Source organism: Thermobia domestica, chromosome 10, assembly GCF_964235325.1.
Source record: "Thermobia domestica chromosome 10, izTheDome1.hap1.1, whole genome shotgun sequence".
NCBI lineage: Eukaryota > Metazoa > Arthropoda > Insecta > Zygentoma > Lepismatidae > Thermobia > Thermobia domestica.
Window position 1 is genome coordinate 117,799,530 of NC_137463.1, and position 12,685 is coordinate 117,812,214.

The 12,685-nt window shown below is 32.4% G+C and overlaps 1 protein-coding gene across 1 annotated transcript in view; it reads left to right on the forward strand.

The window, feature by feature from the left end:
• Positions 1–12,295, forward strand: part of LOC145662677 (transmembrane protein 185B) — a 39,045-nt gene extending 26,750 nt beyond the window's left edge. The window contains exons 5-6 of the mRNA XM_081728494.1: positions 3,649–3,772; positions 11,242–12,295. Of these exons, the coding sequence (XP_081584620.1) occupies positions 3,649–3,772; positions 11,242–11,456 (339 nt within the window). The 3' untranslated portion in view covers positions 11,457–12,295. The remainder of the gene's footprint in view (positions 1–3,648; positions 3,773–11,241) is intronic.
• The last annotated feature ends 390 nt before the right edge of the window (positions 12,296–12,685 follow it).

The following is a 12,685-nucleotide window of genomic DNA, read 5'->3' on the forward strand; positions in this document are numbered from 1 at the left end:
TCTTTATCATAGTAGAATTGAGTTTCGGAGTTCTACCTTCAACTTTTTTTTGACAAAATTTTAGCCTCGCTCGAGGTGTACTAGGCCAATCAGCTCTCAGTATTAACCGTACCTGAGGGATCACTTTGGAAGCTTTATGCATTGCACAGTCAAGGGGAAGGTTGAGGAAGCCCACAGGTACGGTTCGTCTAGGGGACCCTTACGTGGTCGACTATGCATATGGCCCTCAGAAAGGATGAATAATGTACACTTGTGTTTACTACAATATTCTCCGAATAATATAAAATTTCTAAAAGAGAAGTGGAGGGGTAAATTTTTTAAATATGACTGTACGTAAGTATCGACGAACATCTTACTTATTATAAAACAAGTAAGGAAAGGCAAAATAAGAGATGAATGTTAAATGTTCGATATCAATTATAACAAAACTGGCATTACTTCTCTCGTGAAAGTCGAGAACACAGTCTTGAAAATAGAATAAATTATATGAAGATAATTTTGTTTTTAGGTGTAGCATTTTCGCTCCTATGTATTACATGATTCTGTATTGTCATGTGAGCTGAATATTAGTATTGTGATTTTATAACTGCTATTTTGATTACGAGAACTAAGTAAGTCTAGAAACTGAGCGCAGCAACAGTGTTTTAGGCAAACATCTTGCCAGAAAATGTAGAGAAACTAGATTTTTTTTTTGGGGGGGGGGGGTAAGTTTTTGATTTCAAAACGAATATAGTAGTAAATGTGGCTATGCCATCCCTTAGCTATAAAGTTCACGAAAATATGCAAAATAGTAATTCTTTCATCATTATTATTTCCGAGTACGAATACTTTATCTTACCAATCAGAAGAAATTCGAAAACAAATCGAAGGTTAAGAAAATTCTCTGATGTAGCTCGTTTCGTATTTATTTTGAAAATGGTTTGAAAAAGGTTATCTTTATGAAGTTCAAAAAATGTGATCATAGTTTATTTCAATAGATGTTTTTAGCCTGCATGTGTCACTATGTTTTCTGCTTGAAGGCAAAGGAGAAAGGAGTGAAAGAGCTCTGATTTTCATTTAGTTAAGCCGAGATTAAGTGTATGTTCACATCTTATTCCTGTCGCTAATTTTGGTTTAGTACTGTTAATAATCATTGAAGTGTCTGATTATTATCTCTGTAAGTAAAAGTAGTCCTGACTGACTGATCAACGCCCAGTCCAAATTGCCTCAGCTAGAAACCTCACATTTGGGCAGTACATAAGATTTGTGACGTAAAGTACCACTAAAGAATGATTTTTGGAAATTTGATGAGGAGGGGTGGGAGATAAATAGGAAAGACAATTATTATAGTAAAATGCCCACATCTCCAAATCTGAAGCGTAGAAACATGACATTTGGTATATGGACCTCCCATTTAATATAATTAGACACGTGTTTCGGCTCCTTTTATATATATATATTTCTCCTGGAAGAGAAGAAATAAAAGGCGGGAAGAGACATGGGTGGATCACAAAATTATTATAACAGGATGACCATATCTCGAAATCCCTTAAGATTAGAGACATAAAAATGTAAATTTAAGCTTTTAATTTAAAATAGTTAAAGACGTGTTTCAGCGTTTTTCGGTGTTTGCCAGAGAAAGAAAGAAAGGACTGGAGATTGCAATTGTTATAATAAGATGGGCATATCTCGAAATCCCTTAGAAAAATGTTAGGAATATGAAACCTGATATATAAACTATTTATTTAAATTGAGTGGACATAAACCACATCGTTTCCAGAAATTCCGCTATTAACGAGAGAAGAGGAAAATTTCTTCCTTTTTATTTTCTTTTTTCTTTTTCTTTTTTTTTTTCTCTCGATATATAAAATTGACTTCGAGATAGCCTCATCATCAAGGAAAATCAGGTGAACCATTTGAAATGAATTTTTGAATACAATTAGCTTGAGCCGATTTTGTTTACGATTTCACTTTGAAATGCATTTCTAAGGGGGAGAAGGATTTAAATGTTTCGCAAATAATAATGGCATAAATATATTCTTTCCGTGCGAAGAACAGAAGCAAAGACGGGAATATGAGGTGCGAGGCCATAAGACGAGCAAATGCGAAGGTCTTGAGATGAAGTCCCGTGCTAGCCGAAAGTTAATTCAGTTATAATAATTTCAGTTTGTCGTGAATTCTCAAAGTAAAATTGATTTCATATAAAATGTAACATTCCATTTTAAATTATACTGTATAAATTAAATTAAAATTATTGCCTTCAATAAGCGTTCGGTTTATTATTATTATTGTTGTTTGTTACACCGAATTTTCGAGTACTATTTATTTTCCTTGTTCATTAGAGTATAAACTTCTTTCAAAAGAGTGCGGCTCTTTCAGGTATTCATAATTATTCTTCTTTCTTGTTGACTGATATATATATTTATATTCATGTGTGTAATACCAAAAGAACCAATAGCCGCTTTCTTTAAACATGCTGGTCCATTTTATTCACTATTGCGAGCTACCAATTCTCATGCGTAGTCATAAAGTTGTACGCAAAATCACCAAAAATCTTACATACTTGGACAGAGTGCGTGTAGCTTGAAAAGTATTGAAAATTTCTTATATTTTTCTTTATGTGACAATATACTATACTCGCTCATTTTTTTTTTTATTATTAATTTTGTAAAAAAAACACGACCAACTTTTTCATGTCGATTCGTTAACTATAGTTATGATCTCTGTTGCTATATCCAGGTTATCGGACTCTGAAAATCCAAAAGCGATATCAGAATTCTTCATAAAATATCATATCTAGGAAAAGTAGTGCTTAAATTATATTACATTAGAACTAAACAGCTAGGTTTAAATTTGGACTTTTGGTATCTTGGTAAACAGTGGTATCATATAATTACTTCATAATTATAGTTAACGCCTCGGAAGTGAAAAAGTGAATCGTGCTTATCAGATTTTAAGTCCTTTGTAGAATTAATAAAAACTAGGCGATTATGTTGTCACATGAAGAAAAATATAGGAAATTTTTAAGACTTTTCAGGCTGTAGGCGTGAAACATCAATAGCCGAAGCATCAAAATAAAATTTTGTGCAAACATAAATTTTTTGGTGGTTTTGTGTACACCTTTATTGCAACAAGCGAGAATTGATTATCTGTTAACAGTGAACAATAAATTAGCACTTTTACAAAAAGTGGTTATTGGTCCTTTTGTTGTTATGCACAGAAATGTAAGTAAATATTTACTAGTATCACAAGAAAGAAATGGAACTATGAATATTGGAAGAATCCACACTTTTTTGGAAGAAGTTCATACTCTGATAGAGACTACAGAAAACAAACAGTTGTCGAAAATACGGTAAAATAATAATAATAATAGTAATAAAATGAATGCAAATTAAAGGAAACAATTCTAATTTCATTTATATAAAATGGATTTTATTTCTTGTCTTTAAACGTCGTCTTTAAGTTTCGTTCAATGTGTTTTTAAGAGTGTTTGTAGTTAGGAATATTGTAAATTATTTTGAAAATTGGGATGGCAAAAGGTAGCATCAGTCGTGTTAAATAAATATTTTTATCTCATACTTTTGCTTGAAAATTTAAGAAAGCAGTCTTTATTGATGGAAATTTTATTTATTTTATTTAATTTTAATCTGCTTCGTATTTTTCCATCAGGTCCTTCTTGCTAACAAATTAGACGAAGATATTTCTCTGAGCTACTGTGGTGTTGTATCTCCACTCTTCCTTTCATACTTTACGCTTATACTCATGTCCTTCGGAGCGAAGGGAGGAAACAGATGTAAGTTAAAGTTTTAATATCACTTCTAAGATACCTAAGATTTTCTTTTATACTCTTACAGTTGATTGCATCAGATGTAAACAAATCATAATATCAGTTGTTAAGTTTCTATGAACATTAATAGCTATGTAAAATATTTAATGTATACGAGGTGTGTTAGAAAAGTATTGAGATTGATTTTGTACTAACTAAAGTTTTTATGTTTTTCAAACAACAATATTATTCCCTTCAAAGTAATTCTCTTCGGCAGCTATACACCCGCGGAGTCGTTCTTCCCACTCTTGGTAGCAGCGGTGGAAGTCTTCAACTGGTATGGCTTTTAACTGGTCGGTCACAGTCTTTTGAATGTTCTCCAGAGCTCCAAAATGACGTCCTTTTAGGCATGTTTGAATTTCGGGAAAAGGAAAAAGTTACAAGGACTCAAATCACACAATTGAAGAATTCGTGGTCATTGGCTATCCTCTCAAGAAGATCAACCCACATGTTTTTAAAATTGTCCTTCTGTTCAGTTTTGAGGTTTTCCGGCACCATTTTGCGCAAATCTTTCCCATGTTCAAATCGTCTGTCAAAATTTGATGTACGGTGAAAGTGTTTAAATTTAACTTCACTCATCATCCTTATTGTTAAACGACGGTCTGATTTCACAAGAGCCCTCACACGTTCAACGTTTTCGTCAGTTTTTGAAGTTGGAGGTCTCCCTGAGCGAGGTTCATCTTCAACGTGTTCTCGACCTTCCAAAAATAATTTGTGCCAACGGAAAACTTGTGCTCTTGATAAGCAATGTTCTCCATAGGCCTGTTTCAACTTTTCAAAAGTCACACTCGCGGATTCACCAAGTTTAACTCAAAACTTTATTGCACAACGTTGCTCTAAATTCCGATGCTCCATTTCTGTAACACACAACATAAACACAACTTCACTGATCGCGCTGTAAAAAATAATGTGTTAGCAGTACGGAGTTGTAACTCGGACTGAGGAAGCGGATGGGATAAACAAACCGGTCTAGCACAGGCCGGTATATACAACGTTGCCAGATCGCCCGCAGTGTTGCCAGTCTCATTACTTTTCTCACACACCTCGTATGTACCAATGAGTAAATACGACCTATCTCTGTATTTCGTGACGACTTTCTTATTAATGTGTATACATAATATCGGACCGCATTAGATCTTTTCTGAATACCCGCATTGAAGTTGTTGCCGTATAAAATTATAAGTAACGTAGACCATCTGAAAGCTATAACGAATGCATTACTTGTAAAGCTTCCACCCTTTTACGTTAACAATTCATCGTTAAAATTAAAGTTCAAGAAACGTGCAGTACATTTTAACGAATTCATGACAATATCGCTTTTTGTTGTGAAACTTACTATGAATTTTCCCTTAACTTTTTAAGACGTAAAAACAATTGCTTTACATTGATTACATTGATTGCTTTTGTAGATATATAATATTTGAAATTAAATCATATGCTAACACTCATCTGTTAAGTATTGGTATGCAAGTTGTTAAATTTTAAATAACGCCATGTATTCGCGTTCGTTCAAGTTTCCCAAACTGCGTAGAGAAGACAAGTGACTGTGTAACATCGTATGAAAACAATGTGAGCAGATCAGAAACTTTGATGTTCATAAAAGGAAAAAATTAAATATTTAATTTTTCGCGTATTAATTATTCAATAAAATTATCTTTGTTTTCGTTTTTGATCTGCTCATACTGTTTTATATAGCATTACACAGTCAGTCGTCTTCTTTATGCAGTTCAGGAAACACGAACGAAAATGAATAGCCTTTAGTAAAAATTTAAGAACTTACAGCAACGCTGAACATATGTATACTAGCAAATAATGTTATTTAAAATCCTATAAAAATAAAAAAAAAAAAAAAGAGAGAGAGAGAGAGAGAGACTGTAAGACAATTGTTTAAACCCACAGTGAGTTTCAATACAAGGAGCTATATTCTCAAGAATCTGTTTATAAGGACAGTCATATTTCTTCAACTTTCATATATGGAGGGTGTTAAAAAAAAAAAAAAAAAAAAAGCGTAAATGACATTCTTAAAGTGAAAGAGTTAAGAGTTTTATAAACAATGGTTAAATTATAATTTTAAATGATCCTAAGTTATTCATAATTTTATATAGAAACTAAGCATCTTCAACAATCTAAGTAAATCAGTTTCTCAACCGTAGCAAGTGTTGAGATAGGATCCAGCGCAGTCCTGTATTATATGCACATATTAACAAGAAATTTGTCACGAGATTACTTATTCATTTAATACGTATCCTATAGCACCCATTAATAAACGTTCTACGCACTAATTTTGCGTGGTCTATTTGATTCCTGTGGAATATTTTATTATCTGGACTTGCTAAAAATGTTTTAGAGTAGATTTTTCTTCAGAAATACAACGAACTGCAGGTTTTACATTTTTTCTCGTGGTTTGTGGGGGAAAATTTTCCAGTTTGAAGGCAATAATAACAGGTAGTGAGTTTGGTTCAGTTTTTAACCTTAACTATCTTAAACGCAAACGCTTACTAGCTACGTATTCTTGCGTTCAAGTTGGAAGTTTTTTTCTTCCCATACACTGGAAAAAAAATGATGTAAAATCAGCAGTTCGTTTTATTTCTGAAGAAAAATCTGTTTTCTCAGTTAGTCTAAAATATTGTAGGGGATTCAGCTAGACTACACATTCAACCGGTAACAAATAATTGAATATTTTGATAGTTAGTTATCTTGTTTTATCTTAAACTTCATATTATATCTAAGTTCATGTCATAATGTTATTTTTTTCATTCTTTTAAATACAAAAGTTGGTCATAGGCGTACTATAATTTGTAGGAATAAATGAAATATGTTTATAGGATTGTATGGAATCTTTAAGAATATATCGAACAGTCAATTATGGTTGCTATGGGTGTCCTGTATGTCTTAACTTCCCTAGTGGAAAGAAAGTAAAACTAAAAAAGTGGAAAGAAAGAAGCTTGTCCCTTGAAATTGGATACTTCGGTGACCCTAGTGTTGTGGTTCAACAGCTCTGGTATTGGTTGATAATTGTTAATATTTTTTTTTTTAGTCATGGCAAAGTATTCATGCAAAATAACTTCTACTGAGCTTTAATGTCAGTTATTTCCCTGATACTTTCCTATCATCCATAATCTAATCATGGACCTTAACTTCTGTGCCTACAGTTAGTGGGTAATTTGCTTGAGGTCTCTGTTCACAGCTTTGCATGCAGCAATATAGGGACAAGTCAATAACAAAAGGCGTTGTCATCTAGCATATTTATCATAACTGAATGAACCTTTTTAGACGTTAAGCCTTTCTCTTAAGGTGTTTCGCAACCTTTTGGTTCTAATTTGATGATTTTATCATCTAGAACATTTTGCCCTCAGAAACTTGCTTCGAATCTTGTTACGAATTCGAGTTTTTTGTATTATGATATGAGCAATGCTTTAACGACAGCGTTTATTGGTTTCTTTGAGAAAATCGAAATCGAGCAGTGCATGACCTATTCAGTACTTAGACGGCGGACCGCTGTGGAAATGCAGAGGACGTTTGCAGGATTTGCTTTCAACCAGAATCGTGAGGACAGTTGAAAGCTTCTTGAAAAAAAGAAATAATGGACCTTGATCAAGAAAACCAGCAGCAATGGCAATGAGACTGTCGATGATCTCCTCCCCTCCCTCATTTCAAATTTCTGGCTGGTCGTGTTAAGTCCATTGGAGCTTTGTACCAGTGATTTTTTTAGTATATGACGTGCAGTTTGCTTGAGTATATGACGTCATATATGATAGTTTGATATATGACGTTCATGATCTTGTTTCTCCCATAAAATTTCAATTAAAGTTACTGTGTATCTTTGTCTTTCATCATTAGTATTTTTGTGGTTTGTTCTGAAAGAGTTCTAAAGTTCCTTTTTGGTATTGTAATGTGGAATCCGAACAGTACGTACTTCCAGCCCTGATCATTGGTGTAGTCACTAGCGTGCATCTTTTGCACAGAGGATCTCATATTCGATTCCTGGTGAGAAAGAATTGAAATTTGAAAACATTGCTGAGGTTTGAATTCGATTTTAAACTTTAGGTCCATGTTTCACAGTTTCAGTACTGAAAAGGGATCCTAAACATAATGTTATGTACTCTCATCGGAAATCATCAACAGATGTCGGCACAAGAAAGGAGCGCACTAATTACTTAACCACAAGGAAACTTTTTGAATATAGAAAGTGTCATCATTTCTCTGATGTTTGTTCATTTTGACTGTGATTAGAGTTCGTAAAATCAGAAAAATATTCTCTGAAATTGCAAAAAATATGTATTTATATGCACTGAAATAATTTTTAAAAGTAAATAGAGATTATAAATGTATTTCTCAATATAGCTAATGCTTACATACTGCTCTGTACATCCTAATAATGATAATAATAAATCTAAAATTTCGCGGGAACGATAGTAAAGTGATTTCTGCATATTAGAATGTTTTATAAGTTTTGAGTGCACAGAAAATGTTGAAGTCTGTGAGCAAGTTTCCGCTACTTGTAATTGTTATAATATTGTTAGAATTACTGGGTACAAAAATGTGGATACTCGATTTTACTGAAAATGGGTGAAATAAACTATCAAGGGTACTACTACAGTGTTAGAAACACAATAAGATTAACACTGAAATTAAAATGCTACGGTTATAAATAGTGTCGGACTGAGGGATACAGACATCTGGCAACTTTATATATTGTGTATACAGTTGTTGACTTACCGCATGGTAACAATGTACGGCTATAATTATATTTTTCTATTTTCTCGGGCAGACTCATTTTCTTTTAACTACGAAAATAATTTTCTAGCAATATCGGCTTTACCTTTCATACGAGATCAAAGAACAGTACCATCATGTTGAGCTTTCTAATACCATTCACGTACAAAAGTTATGTGGATTACTGCGGTGGAATATAACATTAATATTTTAATATAAATAAAGACAAATTTATATTAAACTATGATTGGATTTCCATCCTTAATGTTCAGAATTCTCCTAGCGTTCACTAACTTTCTTCGCAATGGCTACCTATTACATTATTACAAATCGATAATGTTCTTAATAGAAAGATGCTTCTCCCATTTATTCATCGCCACTCATCCTGATTGTTTATAATCAATTAGAAATAGTAATTGTCCAGACAACTTAGTATAATTTTAAAAGTAACCGCGCAGATAAGCAGTTAAGTAGAAACGTTTTGAATCTTCAAACAATAAAGAAATTTCTGTTCAAAACCAATGAAAGTAGTAAAATAAGTAAGAGCCGGGAATGGCATATACTTAATTTGAAGGAGTAAACACCTGCTAAATGTGTGTTACTACTCCTTACAAAAACGTTTATGTTGCGACTAATAACAACAAATTAAATGTGAATATTTATCAAAAATAAATAAATAAATAATAATAATAATAATTCTAATCATCGTTTCTTATGGACATGGAAAAAGAAATGGGAGGAAGTAAAATTTTTCCTTGCGAAAGTAAGACCATTCAAATATATGGGTGGCAGATATCCTCGGTGGAAGAAGTGAAAAAGGCATTAGGACAACACAGGCGAAGTAGGTATTGTACTAACAAAAGAACGTATGGTTAGCAGTAAGGTAAGGATTAAGTGAAGTTAAGTTTTGAATGGATCAGGAACGTAGGCACTACAAAATTCAGAAAGGACAAACGTGGGTTTGAAGAAGAATGCTGCGTAAATCATATACAGAAAGGAGAAGAAACAAAAGTATTAAAAGAAACGAACAATACCCGATCATTTTGACCTTGATAGAGAAAATTACAAATAGATGATTGAACATTTAATGTACTAGCGCACTACTTTAATGAAAAATTGAAGGGAGAATCGGTGATGGAGCATGGAGGACCAATAACGGAGTATCCGGACGATATCAAGAGGGGCGATCATTGAACAGACAAAACAATCAACACAGAAGGGACAGATAATTTAATTCTTGCATGTTGCCCACCAACCTTTACTTGAGGAGAGAAGAATATTCAAATTGCATCTAATATATTTTGGCTTTGAGCCTTCCTTCACGCAGTTATTCGAAGAATTGCGCTGTTTCTAATTTCAGGTCTATAAAAGTAAATAATATGTACTCTGTTGAAAATTGAACACTGTCACTTGTGTTGTCACTGACTGTGCATACTGTCCAAATATCCGACAGCAGTATTCCCATTTCCATCGCAGTACTTACACAGAATTTATATTGCCAAAGGTATTTTCTTTTAATGTCCTTGTAAATTTAGTTTTCCTTCGGACCGTTTAACACTTTAAATTTCAATTTGATCTTTTACAATCTTGGACTTGGACTTCAGCGTTATATTTTAAGATTAATTCGTATTGAAACGGGTAACTCTTAAATAGAGTAATGGGTTTCTCGGCTTTGACAAAAACGATAAGAATATATTAATATTCTAAAAATCTAATATATTTTGTTAGTGTTTAAAATACCATCTAAAAGTTTTGTGCGCACAATTTTGAAATTTCAGTGCCAAAATCCAGACTTGTTCTTTCCCCGCAAGGAAAAGTGGGATCTATCTCTATAGCATAAATTCATAATTTGATTGAACACTGTACAGTAAATTTTTCATCCTCGCACATAAATAATTCTATTTTAGTTTGGAGATTAGGATATCTGATATCTAATATATATAGCCACCACAAACAAGAATTTTTTTTTTTTTTGGGGGGGGGGGATCTCATTCCTACTTTTAATTTAATTGTTCCGACTTACTGTTTCCCAAAAATATTTTGTAAATCTTTAACTGCCAGTGAAGTTTCGTGACGTGGCCGAAATTGATTGATTTCTAAAAATGAAAAGTTTTTTTTTTTTTTTTTTACCTTCCCTGACATTAAAACTTGAAAAAATGTGCATATATGTAAGAAAAACTTTCAAATACACATTTTAAATTCGGATGTGAATTATATCTTCCAATATATGATAATATGCATAATAAAACTTACCTTGTAAGATTCATATTCACTAAAATGTATTTATTTTAGACAAGCATAAAAATTGGTGCAAGTTTAAAAAAAATATGCAGATTATTTGTTAATAGTATGTATCCAGTAATATCCGAATTGTACTTACTAATTACATATTATTGTGGTCATATATGTGGAAATGTAATGTTTGAAGAGTCCAGAGAAGAAAAGAGGCAACTCCAATTTCGCAAAATATTCAGGAGACCAATTTGAATTTGAAGTTCAAAATTCTTTGCGTCTTAATTATAGTATCAAATTACTGCCATATAACGTTCCACATGGACCGAACATGATTCAAATAATACGTTTGTAGATCCACTAGTAGGATCATGATATTGGAACTGGGTATGAGTAGAGTTCCCCTGGACTCTTCAAACCTTTTATCTATTTGTAGTCATTACATTATTTACAATACTAATTAGTTTTCTTTTAACTGTTTTTACTAGGGTGGTTCGGTATAAGAAAAGATTTCTGCCAGTTTCTCCTAGGCATTTGCCCATTTCTACAAGAATATGGTAACATCGCATACAGCATTCAAAATAATGAAACAGAAGACCAGGAGAATGGATCAGGTACAATGCCTCACAAGGCTGAGAAGAGAATAAAGAAAACCGAACTAAAGCCAGTTGTGCCTGTTGTTTCGATTGACATGCCAGACTAAACAAGATCTTTTTTATTATTATTATTTAATAGTAACTGTTTTTTATATCAGGAACAAACCGAACAATGATTTAATGCACAATAAATAATACGATCTGAATGTGAAGATCAACGCATGATTAAGGACTTGTTTCTTTGCATTATGTTCCTTTCTGCTGGCGAAATTATACGAAATTCAGTAGCTCGTAAGATATTATTGTGTACTTTTCTTTTTTTGTACTTGATTTGTTGTTAATTAACATTTCTTTTCTGTTCCCAGCGATATATATTTATATATATCATACATATGAAAAGAGCAAATGTACCTGGGCAAGTGAATGATTTTCGTCGCTTTTTTTTTTTATATAATCAAATGAACTTTTAGAAATTTCATATCATAATGTGAACGTGTAATGATGTAATAGGAGAAATGTGCTGAATGTGCTTTTCACTTATAAGTGTGATGTGTGAAATGTGAATTTGTATACAAAGAGCTTAACGATACTCGTAACGTTGACCGGATTGTGGCGTGTTTAAAAACTAGCAACTAAACCGTGAACTACTGATCCTGAAGTTAAAGAGTATAATGAATAAATATATTGACAGATTAATGGGGGTTGGTTTCTACTTTACTCCAGAAACTCATTACTTTGAAAAAAGGAAAATAGGAAATAATAAACAAAAAATGTGCATGTAGACAATAATTATTTGTTTGTTTTTTATTGCTATTATTATTATTATTATTGTGTTTATTTTAAAAAATTTAGAAGACGTACAACTCTGTAATTAAGACAAACAATTAATGCATGTGGTCTTTATTGTACATAATAACCAAAGAAAAGAAATATTTATATTGTAATATTCCATTCTATTGATTATTTTTGTACCAGTATTCCATAATGAATTCTATATTTTGTATTGTAGTTAACGCATTGACAGCCACACTACAAAAATTTCCTTTGAACCATAATATTTTATTACTAAACTAGAATAAAAACTTCGAAAACAAAACGATCCTTTCTACAGAGACATAAGTAAATAGACACCTCTACCTCTATTTATAAACTTTTCTTTTTATTCAATTTGATACAGAAACCAAAAGATGTAGATTAATATTTGATTATCAACTTTTTACTTGAAGCATGGGGCAACCTGTTGGGGCATGGAATTAATGAGTTCGTGATTTTGGCCGGGGATTTTTGATCATTCTTGACGCAGACATTGGAGAATTTCTACAGGGTTTACACTGAC